Here is a 27143-nt window from a genome sequence, read left to right on the forward strand (position 1 = left end):
AAACGGTGCACACTGACTCCCATTCCTTCATTGCATTCCCAATACATTGATTCATTCAAGTGGTGTCTAGTATGTCTAGTATGGACACTAGAACGTAGCCAATGAATACTTTTGAGCATTTGATTCAGCCTGTCTGGAGAGCCAGATGGGCAGAGTTTGCACTTTTGGGACTACTCCATTGATTCCATTGTGGAAGGTAAGCTCAATCAAGCTAAATCATTCTTCTTTAGCCAGGTCTCATAGAGATGCTCGCTACAGAGAAGAGTAGGCAACCGTCTTCGATACACAAGGCAAACTCAAAAGACTACAGTAAAATAGATTTACATTTACATTTAAGTCATTTAGCAGACGCTCTTATCCAGAGCGACTTACAAATTGGTGCATTCACCTTATGACATCCAGTGGAACAGCCACTTTACAATAGCGCATCTAAATCTTTTAAGGGGGGGGGGGGGGGGGGCAGAAGATGAATACATTATGGAGGTACCTACCTAAACTGGACCTGGTGTTTGATCTCTCGATGATGGCGCGCTTACTGGGGTTATTCAGAACAGACCTCTTGGCTAATGATATATCTGCTGTGACTCGTGTGATAGATATCCTGAAATGGTCAAACAAAGACACCAATTTAGGCATTCGGTGGATGAATACTGTAAACCTTATTTTGCAGACAGACACTCCTTTACTGAAGATCTATTCCATGTGAATTTCGAGGCCAATCTATCTGGTAGGGCTTCATAAGTCAATGTCATTTGAGTGGAACCGAGTTCAAAAATAAACAGACAAAATAAAAAAAGAAAGGAAGAGCACGCTTTCATTTTACCTGCCGTCAAATCTGTGCTTGAGGAAGTCAAAGAGTGCTTTCTGCATCATATCCGTCACCTGTGGAGAAAGAGAAGCCAAAAGAGGAGAAATAGTGAAGAGAGAGAGAGAGTGAGGGAGAGAGAGAGAGAGAGAGAGAGGCAGAGTGAGGGAGACAGAGAGAGAGAGAGACGGAGACAGAGAGACAAAGAAAGAGAGACAGAGAGACAGAGAGACAGAGACAGAGAGTATGGTTCAAAAAGAGAACATTTAACTCTAACAGCATGACATTAAGCAAACTTCCTGGGAAATAATTTATCAACTGGGTGTTCCTCATGGCCAGAGCACATGGTGCTAAGATGTCCCATGACGACAGCCTACGTGCAACAAACCATTTATCATTCTAACAATTCTATTCTAGTAGTTCTGATATTCAGTAACTTGATAGGGGGATACTGAAAATCATATCAAACATGCTATTTTATTTAATAGAGTTCTACCCTGATACTAAACAACTACAACTTCTACTGGATGAGTGCAATAGTAAAGCAGGATTTGGGGTCAATTCCATTATATAATTTTTTTTATTTAACTAGGCAAGTCACTATCAGTCAACTCACTAGATAGATTCATATTATGTTACTGAAATGCAATGGAAAATTCTCATAGTCAACAATAGACTAATTTCAGTCTAAAATGGATCTCCTGAAATGACTGAAATTAGATGGTATCATGGAACTGGTCAGAGGCCTGCCAGTAAGGATGGTGGCCTATACAAAGAGCCTTTAATGGCTGGTTTAACAGCAGTCTAGTCTAGACACACAGTGATGCTGCTTCCAGGGGTTCTCCTCTCTACTCGCTATCTCTCCTCTCTCGCCTCTCTTCTCTCTCCTCTACTCTCTCTACTCTCTTATCTCCTCTCTCGCCTCTCTCTTCTCTCCCTTCTTTCCTTTCTCCACTCTCTTCTCCTCTCTCCTCTTCTCTTTCAGATTTTCAAACGTTGCTCTACCTCTGATGCTGACGCGTTTTCACCCAGAAGGTTGTTACCGTGGCAACAGAGCACACTGTGGGATGAGGCGACTGATTGTGTTCCCTCCATGCAAGGAGGGAGAGAGAGAGCGAGAGAGCGAGTGGAGGAAAGAAACTCCCTGTACTATGGTGTTCTGAGAATGACTAGAAAAAACATCAACAAAGCACCTCACTCAGCAGCCTAAATATAGACTCTAGTAGAGCTCTAACAGGCCTGTGTCAACACAACATTAGAAAAACATTGCCTGCATATAAACATGAATGATTATAAATATGATTATAAATATGAAGTCAATAGGAACATCATCCAGCCATGAGGAGATCTTCTCTCAATGAGATGTGATCATGACAGCCGCAACAACAATCATTTAACATGATGCACTGTTAATGTCATTCCACCAATGGGAGCTCTAGGATGGGCCCAGTGGGAGGAGTCAGAGGATGCTCATGTGACTCGATGGCCGCCGCTGCTGCTGCTTACCTCATAGCCCTTGAGGGAGGGCCCCACCAACACCACAGGCCTCATGGATGGCACCACGTCGTAAGGGGGGACGTGTTCAGTCTGTAACAGAGTAACAAAGGAATCAGTGGAGCAGGGGGACACATTGAGAGAATCTCAATTGCATTTCCTGGAACCCTCGCCTCTACTCAAAACCCATTGGATGAGAAGTCAGAGGGGAGGGACCTTTTTCCTTCTCATCCAATGGGTTTTGAGAATGAGATGAGGAGAGAGGACGCGAGGAGTCAAGGAAATGCTATTGAGATTTCCCCACAGTAATAAAATGGGATAGATGCACACCACAGTATGGGATGTATGGATCATTGGGACAGCACAATCTGACTCAAATCTATTTCAAATGTTTGTTTTTCTTTACCTTTATTGAACTAGGCAAGTCAGTAAGCGGAATGTTAGATGGGATGTTAGAAGGGATGTAGGATGGGATGTTAGAAGGGATGTAGGATGGAATGTTAGAAGGGATGTAGGATGGGATGTTAAATGGGATGTTAGATGGGATGTAGGATGTGAACTGTACTATTGTAATGTAGACAGCTATAGTTGATTGAGACAGTTTGGTATTACCATCACCCACTTACCACTTTTTGTTTCTGCTTTCCTGTGAAGTAAAACCAAACAGAATTGTCAATGTCTTGTATTGTATTGTGTCACCATAACTTGTCAGATCAGAGACCTGATGATCCTGTACTTCATTTGGGGAATTTACAGTAAATATATTTTCAACCGAGGATTATAACTGACACACAAAATAAACATATACCCTTTAGATTCATCATCAAACAACATATAAACATGATCCTAATATCCTATGAGGCATATTCACAAAGTCACATGACTGAAGTTCAGGGGGGTCAAAGTCTTGTGGATGGGTTCACCCTGTGGTAAGCCAAGTCTCAGAGCGCCTGCAGTCCTCAACTGGAGGAAGAGGATGGGAGAATACACTATATATATACACACTATGGATCCACAACCCAGCAGGCAAAAGTTGGTATGGAATGTTATAACGGCATCATATTCTGGTTGTAAACTGGTTTTCTTGTTGTTGAGAAGTCTGATAACTGGATTACAACCAATGTTACATTGACATCATATTCTGGTTGTAAACTTTCATACTTTGGTTGATATCTGTTCAGATTACAACCAGTTAAAGACGTCTTTCTCTGATTGCTAAAAAGACGTCCAGAAAAACATCCTTTTACAACCATAATACAACTTGACCATGTCACAAAAAGACGTCACAATGACGTTGTTGCAACCAGTTTTGCCCGCTGGGAATCATTTATCTTAGGTTCTATGGAGAGATATGGGAAGGCTTAAACACTAAGCAATTCTTGCTCTACGTCTCACGTTGCCTTACGTTTGCCTTGACAAAGTTTTCTAGTTCTTCTCTAACCTAGCGGAGGGCCAGTAGGGGCGGACAACGTCCCCCCATCATGTCTAAGAGGCTCTCACCTGCAGAGGAGATGAGGGGTCTGATCGAGGCGGACACCTCATCCTCTACACTTGAGGAAGAATTGCCTCCAGACTTACTGGAAAAGACAAGAGGGGGATAAAAAGAAACACAAGAATCACAGAATTAATGTGGTGAACGGCGACGGGGTTCTAAATGCAGAATCCAGGCCTTATAGGGTGAATGAAGGACTCGAGGTGAGCCTCTCAACTCATCCCAAGTCTAGTCCTCTCATCACGCTGAATTAGTGTTAAAACTGAACAGGCCTAGTGCAGCGAATGGCTCTGAAGGCTAGTACGCACACGAGACAAACCACTGGTGACGGGCGCTTCCAGAGCGATTAAACAGACAGAGCAGCTAGGTCGCTAGAAGAGCCAAAGCATTACTGATTATTAAGCTCAGAGACCTTATAAATATTTAGATTGTTCTATTCTGGATATGGATGGAGAGAAATGTAATTATTCTAAATGATCTGTAACACTTCCTATGAATAACCTCTTTATAACGCATCATAAGCACATTTATAACCAAATGAGTTGTACTAATTTGACTAATTTGTCATAACCGAATCAGTTTTACTAAACTTTGAATAGCACTGCTTGCCCCTTCATAACCCTCTTCCCTGGGTAACAAGCCTATAGGTCTCTGGACTGAGCGAGAGAGGACAGGTGATGGGCTGCCTTACCCTTGGACTCGCCCTCTCTTCTGTTCCTGCTGGATGCGGATGTTCTCTAGCTTTAGGGGACTGGGGATGAAGCCGATCTCACAGCCCTCCTTGACCAGCCGGCCGATCCACCAGTCGTTGTTGAACTTCTGGATGGGTTGGAGGTGTGGTTGAAAAATCAATTTCAGTGCGTTTAGACAGGCAGTCCAATTCTGATATTTTTTTCACTAATTACCAATCAGATCAGTTCTGAAAAAGATCTGATGTGATTGGTCAAAAGACAATTAGTGGAAGAAAAGATCAGTATTGGGCTGCCTGTCTAAACGCAGCCAAAATGACATGAACATAAGGAAATAAGCAGTTTTATCTAGTTTGAACAGACAGTGAGTGTGTTTCAGAACACAGGTACGAAATTCAGTGTATATGCCTTGCTGTTGTCATGACTGTCCACGAGACTGTCCACAGACCCCCTCTCACCCGCAGAGGGGGGGGGGGGGGGGGAAATAACTAGACGAGATTAACAACTCAAGTCCTGTTGTAAATCAAGGGGAGAAGATTCAGGTCTCCCTCTCCAAATTCACCATAGGGTTGTGCTTTGTCTCAACAGACCTTTTTCCCGCTGAAACTCTAACTTGTTCAAAAGCAACTACTGGAACAATATTTATTACATAGAACTTGTGGATTGGTCAGAATTGATCTATAGAATACTAATGTCATTTTGTTTGTTATTTTGTGATGTCATTCAAAATGTTATAAAGGAAATACTGTAACTTGGAAAGTATACCCACTACAAGTAAGTTTCCATACTATGGATTGTGCATGTAATATGAACAATTATAAGTGTTTTTGTTTTAAGAGAGGGATGTGATTCAAGAAGCTATAAGAGATCATTGTTTTACATAACTTTGTACAAGTGACAAGTCATGCCCCCGAGTGTGGTCAGATTGTGTCAACATGACGGAACCGCCCCTTTGGAACAAACTGTATAAATGAACACACTAGACCAGAAAAGCTGCAGCTTTACGTTTAAAGTGGTTTGAACTGTGAATCTCAACACGAGGTAGAGACGATAGTCCCCTCCCGGACAATCACTGGTACGGCTGATTAGCTGTTCTAAGTAAAGTATCTTCGAAAGCGAATTTAAGTAGGACCATTATACTACTCTGCTCAAACCATCATATTATGCTACTCTCATATCACCCCAATGGGAACCATCGACATGGCTGGCTAGCCTATCTTCAAAGAAGCATCTTCAAGAGCTGATGGAAGGAAAATAAACAGTGTAGTTCTGCGCAGGACTACAGGACAAGTCACCTGATACCAGACAACTACAGAGAAGAACAACAGTAGAACACTTGTTGGAACCCTTTTGGACAATCAGAGCCTTACAAGCCTGCCACGAAAAGCCCAACTCCTTTTGCAAGGCGACCCTGTCTACCGAGAGATCCGGCAAACCAAGCGGGTGGCGGTTCATGTGCAAAGTATATGGTTACTGTAAGTGAGAGTAGTACCAATGTTAAGTGTCTCTGTCCCCCCCCCCTCTCCCTCCATTTATTTTGTAACAAGCAGCCACGTTGTTCTCATTCCGCTAGGGACCTGTTTTGAACGTATTAGGTTTCCAGTCAATAATCGATGCAAAGTGTGCATGTTTATCCTGTGTTCTCATTTAATTAGCTAGTAAATAAATAATTAAACCAATTTGTGTAGTACTGAATCATAAGTTAGACTGGGGTTTTTGCAAATGCAAGGAAGTTACGACTGTTCAGAATGATGATATGATACGAGGTTATGATTAATAAGTTGACTGTTTATAGATGTGATAGGTAGAGACCTTTAGAGTTTAATTCGGGAGATGGTAACTCTTTAAAGTACCGCTCTCGTGGTGCCCCAGATCCTAATTAGTTAATTGTTACATTACTAATTTCATCGGATAACAATTAAACATAGTTAGGTAATTAGATAAATGTCATCAGATTAATGTTAAAGTCAAGTCACGACACTGTTGTAATAGTGGTTGATAACGGCCCTGGGTCAAATACATATCAAATTCAGGAGGTTGGTGGCACCTTAATTGAGGAGGAAGGGCTCGTGATAATGGCTGGAGTGAAATGAGAGGTATGGTATCAAATACATCAAACACATGGTTTCCAGGTGTTTTATGCCATTCAAATGGCTCCGTTCCGGCAATTATTATGAGCCGTCCTCCCCTCAGTAACCTCCGTTGATACTGATTGCTATGCTTAATCTAGTTTGTCTGGTACAATGGTATAGTCCGAAAACTACACACTCCGACCTAAATCATTTGACATTGAAAAGTATTTCACGAATGTATTTTATCAAAATCTGGTTGATTGTGTGCGACAGTTCAACCTTGCCTCAGTGACAAAAAACATTACCTCCTTTATGTGAAGGAAGTCCTTAGCATCGAATGAGATGGCAGTTGCTGGCACCGGCACGTCCTCGTCCAATGCTCCACAGTAGCTGACGTTGGTCTTCACAGCAAAGGCCACGGCTTTAGCCTTTGGGAGAGAGATATGGACAAGAGGGTCAGTCAGAGAGCCGCACAGTATGAACTTAAGTTTACATGAATGAACTATGACTTACAAGGCTAAATAAAGCCTTCATAAACCCATTTATAATGCATACATGGATGCTTCACAAATCATTTATAAGCAAATGTCATACAATAACTATAACAGATGCTATAACAGATCCTTACATCTGGTGCTTTGCCAATTGTGGCATAACCCTTCTGCCATCCTTTACATAGTAGTCTTCTTGCTGCACAAGTCCAGGTACTACCCTCATATTTCACTTAACACTTTTAAAAACGTTTTATCCCTACTGAACACAACCTAATGAGGTATTTCTCTCTCTGGGTCTCACCTTGGCTCTCTCCAGCTGCACGGTGGCCTGCTGCTCCTTCTGCTCTCGGGTCTGGACCGGGGCCTGGGTCCCCGGGCCCCCTTGGCTCGGGCTCTGGCCCTGGACCTGCCCCGGCACCTCCCGCTCCTCCTCCAGAGAGACATCCGAGTCCGATGGTCTGCTTGTGTAGGAATCAGCTGAGCCCTGCAATAGAACAGGACAGGGACAGACAGGAAGACAGCAGCTGTCACTATGATCACACAGCCAGCGTCACCATCACCAGGCCGTCACCAGGTGGAGGAGGTTGTAGCAAGACGTAATTGTATCCGGGTTATCTTACTAAACAGAGGTGATTTGGAATTGATTGATTCATTGATTGATTGAATTTATTTTGGGGGGCATTTTCTACTCTTCTCACCCACGTACTATAGTCTTATCACTCACTTTTGAGACTTTTTTCAGTGAGAACTTGAAACTGCCTATGGAGGTTATACGTTTCAAATTATTTGGAAGACTATTTCAAAGAATGGCAGCTGAGTACAAATACCACTATTTAATACCACTATTAAATCTAAAAAGAACAACGTCAGTTTACTCATTCTAGTGGAATAGTTACAGTTATCCCAGACCAAGTTAAAGTAGCTACATAGGTACCTGGGGACAATACTGTTGGTCTGTGGACAAGCTTATGTACGAGACCCACTTTAATCTGAGAGACTCTCTCCTCTACTTTGACCTATCTGAGGCCTTCAAAGTGGGAATGGTCAAGATGAGTACGTGCTGGAAGTTTCAGAATAATCCTGACTAATATATTCTGAGATGTCTGCAGTTTATTTTTAATTATCTTGGGGGCACTATTGTACCAGGAAGAGAATCACAGTCTTGTGATGAGGTAGCACTGCCTGAGACTTGATTGCCCAGATGTTTGATAACCACCGGTTATACATTTCCACATTACCACCGGTTGGTTACACATTACCACCGGTTACGCTCATATGTGAGCACAGTGGCCCGTAGGTAGCCAGACTGACCAGGAAGGGAAAGGGGGGATACCTAGTCAGTTGTACAACTGAATGCATTCAATTGAAATGTGTCTTCCGCATTTAACCCAACCCTTCTGAATCAGAGAGGTGCGGGGGGCTGCCATAATCGACATCCACGTCTGCGGCACCCTGGGAACAATGGGTTAGAGGGGAGAACGACAGATTTTTACCTTGTCAGCTCAGAGATTTGATCCAGCAACCAGAACCCAACGCTCTAACCACTAGGCAAACTGTCCATGAAGGTTGGCTGTGACATGTCTGGAGCGTGAGTTAAAGTACTGCCCCAAGCCTTGGCCTTAGAAGAACAGAGTAGGGTTTGATTGTTTTTAGTAGGGTTTGATTGTGTGGTATAATTTCACTTTGCCTGAGATCATGTGTTTAATCTACTTTAGACTTGTGACAAAAAAAATGTTCGATTGACAGTGTATTTTTGTTTGTGTAAAGATGGGGAATTGGGGAACAACATTAACTCAAGTCAGGGAAAAAACTGTGTGTGTGTGTTTGTGTGTGTGTGTGTGCGTACCTGAGTGCCTGTGTATGTGTGTCAATATCACTTTAGGAACGTAGAAAGTCTCGCAGTCTGCTAAAAATCCACAGACGCTAGTCATAGTACAGCACTTTTTACAACAGACAAGCTATTTCTTGGGCTTACTTCAGCACGGGCTTTATTGAATTATGTGGGCCAATCACAAAATGCCAGGTCTGGGAAACAAAAAACGAGGAGGTTTGCTTATTTAGAAAGATAAGTGATTGCTCTGGGGGAAAAAATAAATTGCATCTTGAGTCAATGCTATTAAGAAACAGATGCTGATGTAAATTCATCAATCACATTAAGGTTCTGTGATAAAAGTACCATGAGCTTAATTATTCATCACAATCATGTAATGTTTTTGTTTTTACCGGGTGTAACCTTTATGACACAAACACATGACACAAATCAACCTGCACTGCTCTTGTTAAAAGTATTTCTGTAAATAATAGTAAAAGCTCCCTGTTTTCACACTCCTGTCTTATAACGGTGTGCTATTTTGGAAGCACTCACAAGCACCCAACTGACATACAGTATATTATAAGAACACCCTGTTAGAACAATCCCCCCCCCAACACACACACACACACACACACACACACACACACACACACACACACACACACACACACACACACACACACACACACACACACACACACACACACACACACACACACACACACACACACACACACACACACACACACCCAGCTCTTCTAGTGTTTTTGTAAACATTTATTCTCACGCCCCCCTCAACAAATACTATATTCCTTTATATATATTCATTATGTATCTTAATAAATAATTATAGCCGGTTGCTGATCGGCCGATATATTAAAAAAATGGATAACGGGGTATATGAGTAGTTAGATGGGTGCATTTTGGGGTACAGAATCTCTTCGCGGCCATATTGTATGACTGCCGGGCTTCCAACGGAGCACTGACATGTGACTCATGTCTATCTGACTCCAGTATATGACATCACAACGCACGCTCCTCTCTGTCCTCAGCAGCAGAAATACAACACGCTGCTGTTGCCGGGTGTAAAAATAGAAGCTTTGGCCCTTTAAACAAAGGCAGTAAATGCAGCAGGGCTATACCCTACAATTGGAGAGGCTGTGATATGAGGATACATTATACAATCATAACCTCACGCAGGGAGCGAAACGGCCCTCTGGGGGATAGGAATTAGCATTTACACACTGCTCTTCTCTCGCTATATAATGCTATCTCCATCTTTGTGCTCCTACGTCTGCTGTGCATTAAATGGATGGCTACAGTGTACATTGTATAGCTATCATCAGCACATTTCATATGATGCAGCTATTCAGATGCATTGGGCAGACGCTGACAGACACATATTGCTACTTATTCTTATACACATCATCACTAATTACACTCTCACGACTGTGCGTACACACACACACAAACACACACACACACACACACATCTGACGCTGTCTTCTCCTTACAGTGAAACCCACCCCAGTCACCCCCCCCCCAGCGGAGACCACGATCCTTCTATCTACAGCATGAGACCGTCAGCTTACCTACAGTAAGCCCTGTGTTTGTGTGTGCACCACAGCTGAGCCACCTCCATCGACAAACACACACACACACACACACACGCTCAAACACACACACACACACGCTCAAACACACACACACACACACACACGATCTGAAGCTAAACCCCCCCACCACTCACCGCCTCCGAGTCTTCAAATCCATGCAGGTACAAATTGTCATACATGGAGGTCTGCTATTTCCAAAAGCACCTCTAGAAGAATAAAAGGAAGAGGGGGAAAAAACGAGAGAGCGGAGGAGGAGGCTGTAGTGGAGGAGGGGGAGCAGGCGGAGGAGGAGGAGGCCACCACAGAACACGGGATGGATGGGGGGATGACGGTAAAAAATAAATCCCTCCTTTTTCGGCTGGAAGAGGAGAAGGGGTAGTAGCAGTAGCAGAGCCAGCCTGCTTGGTTTCCCCTAGGCCTGCTTGGTTTCGCCTAGGCCTGCTTGGTTTCCCCTAGGCCTGCTTTGTCGATGGTTGTGCGTTAGCCTGAGCCTGGATGCTACTGGCTCACATTATAAGGCAGAGAGGCTCTCCCTAGAGGCAGCCCAATCCTGGCATTTCATCAGCCCTTCCAAACACACCGAACGGAGCAGCATAGAGAATCCTTCCTCAATATCAGCACCCGATGACAAAGCCAATGTGCAGCAAGTCGATTGGCTGTGCAACAAGCCTATTGGCTGTGCTGCCCTCCACTCAGCTTGGACGCACTCTCTCCTTGACTGAGGGAGTATAGGAAGAGGGGGGTGACAGCAGCATCATTCTCTCTCTCTCTCTGTCCCCTCCTCTTTCTCACTCTACCCATCTTTCTATCTCTCTCCCCTCTTTCTCTCTATACATCTATCTCATTCTGTCCATCTCTCTTTGTCCCCTCCTCTCTTTCTCTCTATCCATCTATTTCTCTCTCTCTATCAATCCATTTCTCTCTGTCCCCTTCTCTTTCTCTCTATCCATCTTTCTCTCCCCTCATCTTTCTCTCTCCGTCTATCTCTCTCTCCCCTCTTCTCTCTATCCATCTATCTCTTTCTCTCTATCCATCTCTCTCTCTCTCTCTCCCTTCTTTCTTTCTATCCATCTCTCTCTCTCTCTTCCAGTGTATAGGCTAAGCACCAGATATAAAACAAAAGGAGCTGTATAGAGTATAGTGGATAACCAGAATATAATTGACTTAGTCCAAAATGGTTTGCTGTACCACAATGTATTGCATGTTATAATTGTAAGCTTTCATTCTGATAGTCACATTATCATTTTGATGCTTATTTAAGTGTATCCGTTTCTAAAATAAACAAGGGGCAAAAGACAAATAAGAAAATAGCAGGTTCATAAAACCTACTGGACCTTCTTATGGAAAGACACACTAGTAGAAATAGTTGAAATAAAGACATTGGCCTGTAGATATATTTTGTACAGTATTTATATTATAAAAATATATGTAAGTGTATCTGCATAATAACTTCATGAAATAATAAAACAATGTTGAGTGCTGGACAACCCTCCTCCTACAGAGATAGGCACAGTAAGCTTTTGCTCCAGCCTTGATGAAACATCATTGTACTAATCAGCAGCTCATCAGCTCCTTGATTAGCTGAATCAGCTATGTTAGAGTGGGGTTGGAGAAACAACCTGCATACTCTGTTGCTCTCTATCGCTCTAGAACGGGGGTGGGCAATTCCAGTCCTCGGGGGCCTGATTGGTGTCACAGTTTTGCTCCAGCCCCAGCTAACACACCTGACTCCAATAATCACCTAATCATGATCTTCAGTTGAGAATGACATTTGATTAATCAGCTGTGTTTGCTAGGGAAGGAGATGAAGTGTGACACCAATCAGGCCCTGGAGGACTGGAGTTACCCACCCCTGCTCTAGAAGGATCTGTCCTGGGGCTGCACAATGAAGGTGATTTGTTTGGTTTCCCCAGGTCAGCAACATATGGATGACTGAACGGTTGACTGATTTCCGAGTGACTGTTCTCTGGCTGTCCCCTCATCCTGGTTAGATGTTAACTGCCTGCTGTAGTATGTCTCAAGGATCAATTCATGGTTCAATTCAACTGGGCGACGTAAAAGCACTACTCAGATGCTTCCAAGAAGTGTGTCCTTGTGTTTGTGTGTCTGTGTGTCTGTTTGTGACTGAATCTGTCTCTCTGTCAGTGTGGGTTCTCATCCCAGAAAGTTGTCCACTCCCCTATGCCCTTGGTCACTCCCCATCACAGATCCGAGAAGACATTGCTAGGTGTAAGCTAGCAAAAGCTCCAGCTTGTTTCCGCCATATTGCTTTCACCTATCCAGTTCTATCAGATCTGTGAAAAGGTAGAAAAGGGTGAAGTTGCCTTTTTACGCTGATCTTCAGTCAGTTTTGCATTTCCCCCACTAATAGTTAAGGTTAGAATTGGAGGAGGGGAAGCTGATCCTAGATCTGTACCTAGGGGAAACCCCAGAGCCCTACCTGTCTGAGGATGAAGCTAGTGGAGGTGGTGCTGCCATCAGACCTCTTCAATCGGCTTCGCCTGGAGTAGGTTCCTCGGTTCACCTGTGTGGGATCAGACAAACAGCACAACCAACCAAGTCCTTCTCAAGGGGAATCAAGCTAGAGAACAACAGAAACATGAACAGAAAAAAACAACAATACATAATGGTTCAGTACACAGCAGTTGCTGATGGAATTGCTGTCCGTGTTACATCTTGCTATATTCCATAGCTCTATTCTATTATATTCTGTTCTATTCTATAACTTGGTATGTGTACTCTGAGTCGGTATTCATGTCATAAGAATGAATTCCCCTCAACCATGACCACACATTGGGGAAAACATTATTTCCCATTGACCCCCAATGTAAAAGAGTCAACTTAGTCATATTTTTTTTGTTATACAGAAAAAACAAAACAATCTGAAGAGCTGCTGTGTTGTTCAATGTACAAGTAACCAGGTCAAAAATCCTGACCTATGGTTTGCAACGCTCCCATGTATGGAAAACAAGCGTGCGAGAAGACCTCTGTGGCTTCAGGCTATTCACTGTGGAAGAGTGGGAAATTGTGGAGACCCAGTGTCCAAGTAGACTACACGTAGCTATGTGTGTCGATAACATTTCATCATAGGTAAGACATTTAACTTGTTTAGTAGTCCGTTTTTATCTCCACGCACTACTTCTAGATTTATATTCCATTTCTTTGTGTTGTTGGTCTTGGATAGCTTAATGTTCTGGTTGGTAGCTAGCTAGCACTCAGTCACATGGCTAACGTTAGCGACATAGGACCATGCCTCAGGACTACCTGGCCTGATGACTCCTTGCTGTCCCCAGTCCACCTGGTCATGCTGCTGCTCCAGTTTCAACTGTTCTGCCTGCGGCTATGGAACCCTGACCTGTTCACCGGACGTGCTACATTGTCCCAGACCTGCTGTTTTCAACTCTCTCGCTCTACCACACCTGCTGTTTCAACCTCTGAATGCCTGGCTATGAAAAGCCAAGTGACATTTACTCCTGATTTACTGACCTGTTGCACCATCTACAACCACTGTGATTATTATTTGACCCTGCTAGTCATCTATGAATGTTTGAACATCTTGGAGAACAATCTGGCCTTAATGGCCATGTACTGTTTTAATCGCTACCTGGCACAGCCAGAAGAGGACTGGCCACCCCTCAGAGCCTGGTTCCTCTCTAGGTTTCTTCCTAGGTTCCTGCCTTTCTAGGGAGTTTTTCCTAGCCACCGTGCTTCTGCCTCTGCATTGCTTGCTGTTTGTGGTTTTAGGCTCGGTTTCTGTATAGCACTTTGTGACATCTGCTGATGTAAAAAGGGCTATATAAATACATTTGATTGATTGATTGATGAAGGAAGCTCTACAATATTACGTTTTTCTAAGTACCGTAATTTCCGGACTATAAGCCGCTACTTTTTTCCCACACTATGAACCTTGCGCTTTATACAATGACGCGGCTAATTTATGGATTTTTCCCGCTTTCACAAATTCATGCCGCCAAAAAACTGAGCACCGTCACATAATGTGAAGTAAATCGAGCGCGCTCAAACTTTCCATCATTCTGATTACGGTAGTCATTTTGTCACCCTCATCATGGCAAAGACACGGAGAAATGCATATGATGCAGCTTTCAATTTGAAGGCGATCGATCTGGCTGTTTGAAAAGTAAATAGAGCTGCTGCACGGGAGCTTGGCCTTATTGAGTCGATTAACCTGGTTAAGGTTAACAGGTTAACAGGTTAACAGGTTAAGACGTTGGAAACAGCAGCGTGAGAAACTGACTTAGTGCAAAAAGACAACAAAAGCTTTCAGAGGAAAGAAAAGCAGATGGCCCGAACTAGAAAATGAGGCTTGGGTGACAAGTGGGGAGAAATCCTTGTCACCCATAAATCGCGAAGAGCGATTTATGGTCAAGTCTGCAGTGGGTCCTGACAGCGTGGAGCTGCTGCGTATTGAAGAGGGCAGCATAAACTCAGCGGGGAATTTGCCTCCGGATGAAAGTGAGGAGAGCACAATGAAAACGATCCAACATCGGATGAAGCAATTCTGAGGCTATTCAACTCCGACACCAAAGGAGATGACAGTGGTTTCAGTGCACAGGAGGAAGATAGTGACCAAGGACTTTCTTGGTAGGCTACTGTTTACTGCTATTTAAAAAAAAAAAAGTTACAAGCCTGTTTCGTTAAAGCCTATTTATTTTTGTTACAAGCCGTGTTTCGTTTAAAGGCTGTGTAAAGTTCATTTGTTTCAATGTACCGGTAGGCACCTGCGGCTTATAGACACGTGCGGCTTATTTATGTACAAAATACATTTTATTTTTTAATTCAGTGGGTGCGGCTTATTTTCAGGTGCGCTTAATAGTCCAGCAATTACGGTAGTGAGAATGCTTGGGAGCAGGCAATGTTGAAAAGGAATCATTAGACATGTTGTACTTTTCTTAAATGTAGTTTTGTAATTGTTTAAAACAAGCAGACAACAAGATAATTGTGTTTGAATAAGTCTAGTTTTTCCTGTGAGCCAATGGGGTAACCAAGGTAACCATGGGTTGGTTTCCCCACAGGTGGGCGGGGCCGCAACGTTCTATTTAATACCAACTGGGAGTATCAATTAGTCTATCTATTCTATATATTGATGTCAGGAGATTCCTGTCGCATTTGTCCTCTGTGATCCTGTCAGGCTATGGACGACTGTGTGTGTGTGTGTGTGTGTGTGTGTGTGTGTGTGTGTGTGTGTGTGTGTGTGTGTGTGTGTGCGTGTGTGCATGGGGCAGGGGGGTCTCAGTGTGAAAACTGTCAGAGCAGCCCGGTGACATCGCCCCCCATAGGGCAGACATGACACTGGCGGCAACATGACACCTACAGGCCAATTACAACCCCCCCTCTGTCTCTAGCCAGCCAATGTCATCCCAACATAGGAGAGATGTAACTTACTGTAGATCTGTAGTAGTACTAGTAATGTTATGTAGGCTAGTAATATGTCCACGATAACATTGAAATTCAAGGAAATAATTATCTATAAGGGTTGCAAAATTCTGGCAACTTTCCCCAAATCCCCAGGTTTCCCCCAAAATCCTGGTTGGAACATTCCTGGAATCAGGAGGGAATATGCAGGAAATCCAAAAACCTCCAACCAGGATTTATGAAAAACCTGAGGATTTGGGGAAGATTTACGGAAATGTTCAACCCTATCTATAATGAAGACTTTCACTGTTTCCGACTTTCATTAGCAAGTCTCTAAAAGGGCCAAATATAGGCCTATCCTGAACCTCTAAGGGGCAGGTTAATTATCTAGCAGTGATTTGCTCCACTTATGGCTAAGTCTCCAGAGTTAGTAGCAATGTCACTATTAAAATATCAGAACCTACTTTTCCCATGAATCTACACCAAATAGGGCCATCTTAACTGGGTCACGTTAGTCACTGGGTGTCCCTTTGTCTTGTATTGCATCTTGCTGCGGTGTGGCCATAATTAGGTGAAAACACTTGGTTAGAAATCACATAGGTTAGGGGATGAAATAACACGTTACATGTTTCATAAAACCAGCAAAAATAGGGCATGCTGTCTGTTCAACATCTTACCAAATGTGACTTATAGCACATGTATTACTTAGTCTAGTAATTACTAGGTGAAGCTAGGATATTTGGGACACTCTTCTTTGATTTAAAACAACATTCAGTAGCCTAGACACTAAATGTTGAGATTGTATGATAAAACATTCCAAAACAGCATGAGGCACGGTGTGTAGTAAAACAAGGAATTCAAAAAGTGCCAAAGTTGTTTTGCTTGAAAACAAAACTGTTTGAGGAGAATAGTTACAGTAACTGTCTATCTTCTCCCGTTGGTGTGACCTACCTGAAAGCTGGTCGCTTGGATGCCCTCGCCGATCTTATTCCGAATGTAGATGTGTCGAGACTGCATTTCGGCCAGAACATCGGTCCAAATGGGTGGTTGCTGCCTCTCTGGCCCAGCCCAGTGGAAGTGTGGTGGAGTGTGGTGTACTTGCTCCAGCTTCAAGCCCCTGCAATATCCTCTTGTACTAGTCGAACAACACGTCTGTCCTGCTTTTTACCTTGTGACAGGTGCTCACGGCGCGCGCGCACTGTCTGCAACTGCTGCTTCGCGCCACTGCAACTCGCTCGAGCCACTCAACAGCGGAAGTGAGAGGAGATTACTTTTCTTTACATCTTCACTGGATAAAATATGGCTAGCAGCGTCTTTTGGGATTTAATCCCTTTGTGCGCGTCAATGGGTTTATTCTTGTAAAAAAAGCTGTACATTTTGTCACTAGGCTAATTATTATCGGTTTGCCGAAGGCATCTTCCTAAACAATTGACAATCCCTTGTCTGTTTCAGCCCAAAGCGGCCCTGCCACTTGCTATAAAGCTGAGAGATGGAGCTGTGGAATTGTAACCTGCCAGTCCATCCATGAGATCAACATGATTGTTTTAAACATAGGCTATAGGTAGCCTAAACTGGTCCCCTGGCTAATCTTGCATCTATAGATGGGAGTGCCCTTAGTGCCAACGAGATGAACCTGAGTAGACATTGTTTACAAATGTCTGAGGATGACAAACAAACAATAGGCATAAAGACTCATAATACCATTTTATATATTGTTTATGATAGTGTAGGTGTAGGCCTACTTAACTTACTTGTACTAAGATCATGTCGCTCTTGCTGCTGGTGAGTCTGATCCACCTCTACACAGACGACACTATTCTGTATACTTCTGGCCCTTCTTTTGACACTGTGTTAACAACCCTCCAGGCGAGCTTCAATGCCATACAACTCTCCTTCCGTGGCCTCCAATTGCTCTTAAATACAAGTAAAACTAAATGCATGCTCTTCAACCGATCGCTGCCTGCACCTGCCCGCCTGTCCAAAATCACTACTCTGGAGGGCTCTGACTTAGAATATGTGGACAACTACAAATACCTAGGTGTCTGGTTAGACTGTAAACTCTCCTTCCAGACTCACATCAAACATCTCCAATCCAAAGTTAAATCTAGAATTGGCTTCCTATTCCGCAACAAAGCATCCTTCACTCATGCTGCCAAACATACCCTTGTAAAACTGACCATCCTACCAATCCTCGACTTCGGTGATGTCATTTACAAAATAGCCTCCAAAACCCTACTCAATAAATTGGATGCAGTCTATCACAGTGCCATCCGTTTTGTCACCAAAGCCCCATATACTACCCACCACTGCGACCTGTACACTGTCGTTGGCTGGCCCTCGCTTCATACTCGTCGCCAAACCCACTGGCTCCAGGTCATCTACAAAACCCTGCTAGGTAAAGTCCCCCCTTATCTCAGCTCGCTGGTCACCATAGCAGCACCTACCTGTAGCACGCGCTCCAGCAGGTATATCTCTCTGGTCACCCCCAAAACCAATTCTTCCTTTGGCCGCCTCTCCTTCCAGTTCTCTGCTGCCAATGACAGGAACGAACTACAAAAATCTCTGAAACTGGAAACACTTATCTCCCTCACTAGCTTTAAGCACCAGCTGTCAGAGCAGCTCATAGATTACTGCACCTGTACATAGCCCATCTATAATTTAGCCCAAACAACTACCTCTGTACCTACTGTATTTATTTATTTTGCTCCTTTGCACCCCTTTATTTCTATCTCTACTTTGCACCTTCTTCCACTGCAAACCAACCATTCCAGTGTTATTTTTTTACTTGCTATATTGTATTTACTTCGCCACCATGGCCTTTTTTATATTTTTATTTATATATATATTTTATTTGCCTTCACCTCCCTTATCTCACCTCACTTGCTCACATTGTATATAGACTTATTTTTCACTGCATTATTGACTGTATGTTTGTTTTACTCCATGTGTAACTATGTGTTGTTGTATGTGTCGAACTGCTTTGCTTTATCTTGGCCAGGTCGCAATTGTAAATGAGAACGTGTTCTCAATTTGCCTACCTGGTTAAATAAAGGTGAAATAAATAAATAAAAAAATTAGCCATGTATTCTTCATCAATGTCATTATCAATAGAACATCGTTCAGAGTGTGCATTTAAACATCTATTTTTGTTTAATGAAGGTCTATAATGGTATTGTAGAAATGTAATGCCTGAATTACTTTTCCTGTTACAAAATCTTATCCTTGAATCCAATACATTTCACTCCTATGTTGATCCATCTATTGACTCAGAGCACTGGATCAGGGCCTAGTCTGGTGTTTGCCCTGGGAGACATTTCCTTTTTTAGTCTGTTAGCTTATTTCTTATTTGGCAGTTGCTGTGAATGTTTAGAGCGGTTTTCTTTCTTCAGTTTTCCCCCAATATTGGCGATTTAGGCCTAACCTTTTTGCCAGAAGAGGGCAGTATTACAAAAGCTATTAAATGACATGCTAAATGTATTGTTTGACGACTGTGACAATGGGAACCGTACTCAGTAGATGGCAGTAGAGTATCTAATAATGGTTTTGGTTTATTGCAAGGCTAAAAATGACTGTTTGCTATAAACACTAAGATCTGAGGAAAATGGGTTTATCTTTGTTTTGTGGAGTAATGGAATAATAAAAATTAATGGCGTAGTGGAGTAAGATGGAGTAAAATTGAGCCGACAGATAGGGCAGCCGTGCTTTTACTTCCTAGGCAACTTTGCAGTTGATGAAACAGCCTACAGGGAGAAGATGAGTGCCCTGGAAGTGTGGTGCCAGGAAAATAACCTCTCCCCCTACGTCAAAAAAAGAAAGGAGCTGATCGTGGACTTTAGGGAACATCGACGAGGCCGCAGTGGAGAAAGTGGAAAGCTTCAAGTTCCTCGGCGTACACATCACTGACAAACTGAAATGGTCCACTCACACAGACAGTGTGGGGAAGTAAGCGCAACAGTGCCTCTTCAACCTCAGGAGGCTGAAGAAATTTGGCTTGACACCTAAAACCCTCACAAACTTTGACAGATGCACAATTGAGAGCATCCAACTGCACTGCCCGCAACCGCAGGGCTCTCCAGAGGGTGGTGCGGTCTGTCCAACGCAATCACCGAGGGCAAACTACCTGCCCTCCAGGACACCTACAGCACCCGATGTCACAGTAAGGCCAAAAAGATAATGAAGGACAACAACCACGCGAGCCACTGCCTGTTCACCCCGCTATCATCCAGAAGGCGAGGTCAGTACAGGTACATCAAAGCTGGGGCCGAGAGACTGAAACATAGCTTCTATCTGAAGGCCATCAGACTGTTAAATAGCCACCACAAGCACATTAGAGGCTGCTGCCCTATATACATAGACTTGAATTCACTGGCCACTTTAATAATGGAACACTAGTCACTTAATGTTTACATATTTTGCATTACTCATCTCATATGTATATACTGTATTGTATTCTATTCTACTGTATCTTAGTCTATGCCGCTCTGACATTGCTCGTCTAAATATTTATATATTCTTAATTCCATTCCTTTACTTTAGATTTGTGTGTACAATTAAATTGTTTACAAACAAAGGAGTAAAACATGCTTATATTTTTGGTTCTGGGGGGTTATACAGTTGAACAAAGCTCATGAGACGTTTATAAGTTATATTCCTGAAGAATCATGGCTAATATATAAATAATTTAAAAGTCCAAAAATGGATGTAGCAATCATAGATTGCCCCTTTAACAGAGTGTGTCAGGGTCAGTAGAGATGACACGTCTAGTCCATGTCTTATTTAGTGTGATGGTGACTGAGTGTGTATTTATATTCACACAGTTGGGTATTTGTCAGAGGGGCACCGTAGCTGAACTTGGTCTGCCTTTCACTGACTGGGGAGAGGGGTTTGTTAAGGTATTCTTCGCTATAGGACTGCTGGTGCAATGTCTGCACTCCATAGAGTGACTCTCTTACTCTAAAAGGGCCAACAAAGACTGTCTTTATTATAAAATTCCTGCTTGTTTCAGAGGGGCATTTTTGTCTTGACAGTATTATTCACATGAATTCTGAGAAGAAGCTATGTTTGATCCTGCTCTCACTGTCTGTTGAAAATAGTCAAAGAAAGAGGAATTGGAAGAGGATTAAGTTATGTGTAGGCTATAAAGTTGTGTTGTTATGTGTAGGCTATAAAGTTGTGTTGTTATGTGTGGGCTATAAAGTTGTGTTGTTATGTGTAGGCTATAAAGTTGTGTTGTTATGTGTAGGCTATAAAGTTGTGTTGTTATGTGTAGGCTATAAAGTTGTGTTGTTATGTGTAGGCTATAAAGTTGTGTTGTTATGTGTAGGCTATAAAGTTGTGTTGTTATGTGTAGGCTATAAAGTTGTGTTGTTATGTGTAGGCTATAAAGTTGTGTTGTTATGTGTAGGCTATAAAGTTGTGCTGTCATGTGTAGGCTATAAAGTTGTGTTGTTATGTGTAAGCTATAAAGTTGTGTTGTTATGTGTAGGCTATAAAGTTGTGTTGTTATGTGTAGGCTATAAAGTTGTGTTATGTGTAGGCTATAAAGTTGTGTTATGTGTAAGCTATAAAGTTGTGTTGTTATGTGTAGGCTATAAAGTTGTGTTGTTATGTGTAGACTATAAAGTTGTGTTGTTATGTGTAGACTATACAGTTGTGTTATGTGTAGGCTATAAAGTTGTGTTATGTGTAAGCTATAAAGTTGTGTTATGTGTAAGCTATACAGTTGTGTTGTTATGTGTAAGCTATAAAGTTGTGTTGTTATGTGTAGACTATAAAGTTGTGTTGTTATGTGTAGGCTATAAAGTTGTGTTATGTGTAAGCTATAAAGTTGTGTTGTTATGTGTAGGCTATAAAGTTGTGTTGCTATGTGTAGGCTATAATGTTGTGTTGTTATGTGTAAGCTATAAAGTTGTGTTATGTGTAGACTATAAAGTTGTGTTATGTGTAAGCTATAAAGTTGTGTTGTGTAGACTATAAAGTTGTGTTGTTATGTGTAGGCTATAAAGTTGTGTTATGTGTAGGCTATAAAGTTGTGTTATGTGTAGGCTATAAAGTTGGGTTATGTGTAGCCTATAAAGTTGTGTTGTTATGTGTAGGCTATAAAGTTGTGTTATGTGTAGACTATAAAGTTGTGTTGTTATGTGTAGGCTATAAAGTTGTGTTGCTATGTGTAAGCTATAAAGTTGTGTTGTTATGTGTAGGCTATAAAGTTGTGTTGTTATGTGTAGGTTATAAAGTTGTGTTGCTATGTGTAGGCTATAAAGTTGTGTTGTTATGTGTAAGCTATAAAGTTGTGTTATGTGTAAGCTATAAAGTTGGGTTATGTGTAGGCTATAAAGTTGTGGTGTTATGTGTAGGCTATAAAGTTGTGCTGTCATGTGTAGGCTATAAAGTTGGGTTGTTATGTGTAGGCTATAAAGTCTGGCATGGCTTTACATACTGTATACTGTATACTGTAGAAAATGCATGTTGTATTTTACCAAGCAACCGTTTTGTGCTCTAGATTAAAGCTAATCAAAGCTAAGAAATCTATCCCTTTACTCTCAGAAAAGTCCCCAAAAACTGGAGTTTTCATGATGACATCAAGACATCCGTTGAAAGACATCATATTCTGTCTTTTGTCAGAAGGAAACAAACAGAAAGATGTGAGTCCCTTTACACCTTTAGGGTATCAAACTCATTCCACGGGGGCCGAGTGTCTGCGGGTTCTCACTCTTTCCTTGTACTTCATTGGTCAATGAAGGTCACTGATTGGTTAGGAACTCCCCTCACCTGGTTGTCTAGGTTTTAATTGGACACGAATTGAACGGGACCAGCAGACACTCGGCCCTCCATGGGATGAGTTTTACACACCTGAGTCTACACTTTTAGGGTGCCATTTCTATTAGGCTGTGAGCCCTCAGTTCTCCTCAACACTGAATCTCACACCATGACCAGATAAGTAAAGGGCCAAAACCAATCTGTCTTAGACTGGAGGTCTGCCTGTGGATGGTCTGATCTAATCATCTCAGAGTGAGAGAAAAAAGTTCAGTTGGCTTCAGTCCTTGCATCAGTCACAGTGTGCTGCTGTGACAATGTGAGGAGGAACACAAAGCAGTGCTTTGTCCAGTATATTAGGAGCTCAGACTGTATCCCTCCACCTCTCAGGAGCACTATGCAGGGACTTTGCCAGACAAATTGGCCTACTTTGCCAGATGATGATAAGAAGTGTGATTGGTGTGCCTGGTGTGTTACCATACAAGCTAGTCATATCCACTGACCCCAGGAAGAGTAGCTGCTGCTTTTGCAACAGCTAATGGGGTTCCTAATCAAATACCAAATACCAAAGGTTTCTAGGAATGACAGAGTGATCCAGAGGTGAAAGGAGTTGGGTTATTAGTAGAGTTGGTAAAGTATAAGATACTTGAGTAGTGTGTGTGTGTGTGTGCGTGTGCGTGTGCGTGTCTGTGTACGTGTGTGTGTGTGTCTGTGTCTGTGTCTGTGTCTGTGTCTGTGTGTGTGTGTGTGTTGTATCTGGAGCCATGATCTTTGTTGTAAGAGGATGTCTTAGATTCAGGAGAGAATAGAGACAAAGGTCTGATTGAAAGAGCCCTTTCATAGAAAGGTTCTTCATTTATTAAGTAGGAAAATGTAATTAACTACTGCCTATGTCTATCTCCCTGACAATGAGGCTTCTGTCACATCCAGACACATATCCTTCTGAAATATAAATAGTCAAATCAAGTCTTCTCTCTGAACCTCGTCACGACTTCCGCCGAAGTCGGGTCCTCTCCTTGTTCGGGCGGCGCTCGGCGGTCTTCTAGCCATCGTCGATCCACTTTTTATTTTCCATTTGTTTTGTCTTGTGTTTCCACACACCTGGTTTCAATTCCCGCATTTACTTGTTGTGTATTTAGCCCTCTGTTCCCCCCATGTCTTTGTGTGGGATTGTTTATTGTAGTGCTTGTGCACATTCCCCGTGAGCGCACGACAGGTTATTTTTGTGCCCATTTATCTTGTTGTTCTGGATGCCGTTGGTTTTGCTTAATAAATCTCCGGTTATTACCCAGTTCTGCTCTCCTGCTCCTGACTTCTCTGCCGCCAATTATGCACCCCGCTACACCTCTGCTGTAAATAGTCAAATGAAGTCTTCTCTCTGAACCTCTGCTGTAAATAGTCAAATGAAGTCTTCTCTCTGAACCTCTGCTGTATATAATCAAATGAAGTCTTCTCTCTGAACCTCTGCTGTAAATAATCAAATGAAGTCTTCTCTCTGAACCTCTGCTGTAAATAGTCAAATAAAGTCTTCTCTCTGAACCTCTACTGTTTCTGGCTTTTTGCTCACCTTTTGATTTCGTTTCTTTTAGGTTTATGATCCAACCCAACATGACAGCTGCCCAAGATCACCCCCCACCCCCCCCCCCCCCCCCTCTTTGCCCCAGATAATGATAAGAGTGAGACAACTAGTCTGGCCTCAGTTATCTTAAAAAACAGATACAAATTCACATTCAATTAAATGAAATCCACATATCGGTAAGCTGCTGGAAAGCAAACCCACATTAGAGGTCAGCCTTGCCGTTCTCCATTTTAAGCCTTTTAAAGTCATTAACTGAATTTGATCTCAAATCATACGTTAGCGCCTAATAAAATGACATGGAATATGTGATTAGCTGAGAAATCCCCTAGAACAAAAAGAAACTTTCAAGTGATTTAACATGGTGGTTGTTATTGTGCGAGGGGGGATAGCACCCTTTCTCCACTATTCACATAATTGTCTGGGAGCCACAGGAGGTTGGTAGCACCATAATTGGGGAGTATAGGCTCGTGGTAATGACTGGAGCGGAATCAGTGGTGTGGTATCAAATACATCAAACACATGGTTTCCAGGTGTTTGATGCCATTCCATTTGTTCCGTTCCTGCCTTTATTATGAGCCACTCTACCCTCAGCAGCCTCCTGTGCTGGGAGCATTATGTCTTCCCATGTTAAGAGAAAGTTTGATCAGACAAATCCACTAACAAGCGCATGCTGAATTGTGGATTACTCAACTTTCAAGTGAAGGATTAATCTGTTTTTGCTCTCCTTTTTAGAGTCTTTCAGAGGGGTTATTGGAGTCATTGTGCCAACATCTTAACACATGCAAGAGCCACAGTGTCAGCCGTTTTGTAAATTGTAACTAGTCTGTACAGTTGAGAGCACAGATCAAAGCACAGGTGGAAATCTGTGCCACAACATACATTAAACATTTGTTCCGTTCACTCAGCCATCATAGACCAGGCACCATCTCTCTGTGTCAGAGGGTTGGGTTCAATGAGGAAGACACATTTCAGTTGAATGCATTCAGTTGTGCAACTGACTAGGTATCTCCTTTCTCGTTCCCTGGCAGTGTGGTGTACTCTCAGTCAGGTGAGTGGGTCAACCTTGACATAGAATAGAATAGAACAGAATAGAATATTACTTTATTGTCCACTGGTTAGAACAGCAGTTCATCTTCTGCCTTTCCCATTCCCCAGGATTCCCACACAGGTTCAGAGGCACAGGGTCAGCAGCAATGCAGCGCCCTTGGATGCAGAGCAATTGTTTGAGGGGGGGGTTTAAGTGCCTTGCTCAAGGGCATAACGACAGGAGATGGTGCATAGGCCAAAGGAAGGTTGTTGTACCTGCAGTACCTCAGCCATTATGTAAACAACAACAGGTTAGGTTTCTAATAGCTCTGCAGTAAAAAGCTTTATTGCACTCCTCTCTGCTTTTGACCGTGTGCGTGTACGCGTGTGTGCGTGTACGCGCGTGTGTGTGTGTGTGCGTGTGTGTGTGTGTGTGCGTGCGTGCGTGCGTGCATGCTTGTCAAGGAAGTGCTGACACGGGTTTCAAGGAGGACAAACGCTAAACTAACATTTAAACGCAGGAGAACGACACAGTGAAACTCTGAGTGATGACAGTGGTGCTTCCAGCTTTAAAGACTGATATAAAATCCTGTCCAAGGGCAACGTGTAGTATGGCCATCCATCTCAATGAAGTTACTCAGAGTAAAGGGAGGGAGACTGAAGACAAAACAGCTGAATGAAACACTCAGCGAACGTCCTCCATCACCTGTTCAATATTTATGTGGCGATGCTCTACTTTTATACAAGGTGAGTGAGTGAGTGCTCAGTGGAAAAGAAGAGTGGAGACAGGAGGAAGAGGGAGAAGTGGAGGGTTAACGTTGTAAATATGTACTGTACTTTACAGGAGGGTTAAAGTTGTAAATATGTACTGTACTTTACAGGAGGGTTAAAGTTGTAAATATGTACTGTACTTTACAGGAGGGTTAAAGTTGGAAATATGTACTGTACTTTACAGGAGGGTCAAAGTTGTAAATATGTACTGTACTTTACAGGAGGGTCAAAGTTGTAAATATGTACTGTACTTTACAGTAGGGTTAAAGTTGTAAATATGTACTGTACTTTACAGGAGGGTTAAAGTTGTAAGTATGTACTGTACTTTACAGTAGGGTTAAAGTTGTAAATATGTACTGTACTTTACAGGAGGGTTAAAGTTGTAAATATGTACTGTACAGGAGGGTTAAAGTTGTAAATATGTACTGTACTTTACAGGAGGGTTACAGTTGGAAATATGTACTGTATTACAGTAGGGCTAATCTGACTGTGAACTAGCCATCTGTGTCCTTGTTCCACTGTAACGTTCGTCTGGTGGTGTATGAATGGACCACGGCGCAGCGGGTGTTGAATACATAATGAATTTATTAGACACGACGAACACTGACACGAACTATACTTGAATATTTACAAAATAACAAACAAACAACGTAGACTGACCTGAACATGCAAACTACATATAACGAAGCACGCATGAACAGGAAAGAACGAACGAGACGAGACAGTACCGTGTGGTGCAATAAACACAGACACAGCGACAATCACCCACAAACAAACAGTGAGAACAACCTACCTTAATATGACTCTCAATCAGAGGAAACGCCAAACACCTGCCTCTAATTGAGAGCCATACCAGGCAACCCATTAACCCAACATAGAAAACACATAACATAGACTACCCACCCAAACTCAAGCCCTGACCAATTAAACACATACCAAACAACAGAAAACAGGTCAAAAACGTGACATCCACAGTATATTACCTCTCATACTACCAATGTACTGGTGATGGGACAGTTGGAAAAGGACTGGGTTGTGGTGATGTACTGGTGATGGGACAGTTGGAAAAGGACTGGGTTGTGATGATGTACTGGTGATGGGACAGTTGGAAAAGGACTGGCTTGTTGTGGTGATGTACTGGTGATGGGACAGTTGGGAAAGGA

General features: G+C 42.7%; 1 protein-coding gene across 3 annotated transcripts in view; it reads right to left on the reverse strand.

The window, feature by feature from the left end:
• The window catches only part of LOC129840225 (voltage-dependent L-type calcium channel subunit beta-4-like), a 26808-nt gene extending 9728 nt beyond the window's left edge, over nt 1-17080 (reverse strand). Inside the window, exons 1-10 of one of the 3 annotated variants that reach the window (XM_055907906.1) lie at nt 16800-17080; nt 12916-12999; nt 7348-7530; nt 6858-6980; nt 4483-4610; nt 3800-3876; nt 2926-2945; nt 2312-2392; nt 824-882; nt 492-601 (exon numbers count right to left, since the gene is read on the reverse strand). In XM_055907906.1, coding sequence (XP_055763881.1) covers nt 492-601; nt 824-882; nt 2312-2392; nt 2926-2945; nt 3800-3876; nt 4483-4610; nt 6858-6980; nt 7348-7530; nt 12916-12999; nt 16800-16865 — 931 coding nt within the window. In that variant the 5' untranslated portion in view covers nt 16866-17080. Of the gene's footprint in view, nt 1-491; nt 602-823; nt 883-2311; nt 2393-2925; nt 2946-3799; nt 3877-4482; nt 4611-6857; nt 6981-7347; nt 7531-10609; nt 11180-12915; nt 13000-16799 lie in introns of those variants that run through there. The other 2 variants (XM_055907907.1, XM_055907908.1) reach the window with 2 other exon arrangements.
• Nucleotides 17081-27143: the final 10063 nt, after the last annotated feature.

The sequence above is a fragment of the Salvelinus fontinalis genome, chromosome 41, assembly GCF_029448725.1.
Source record: "Salvelinus fontinalis isolate EN_2023a chromosome 41, ASM2944872v1, whole genome shotgun sequence".
Lineage (NCBI taxonomy): Eukaryota > Metazoa > Chordata > Actinopteri > Salmoniformes > Salmonidae > Salvelinus > Salvelinus fontinalis.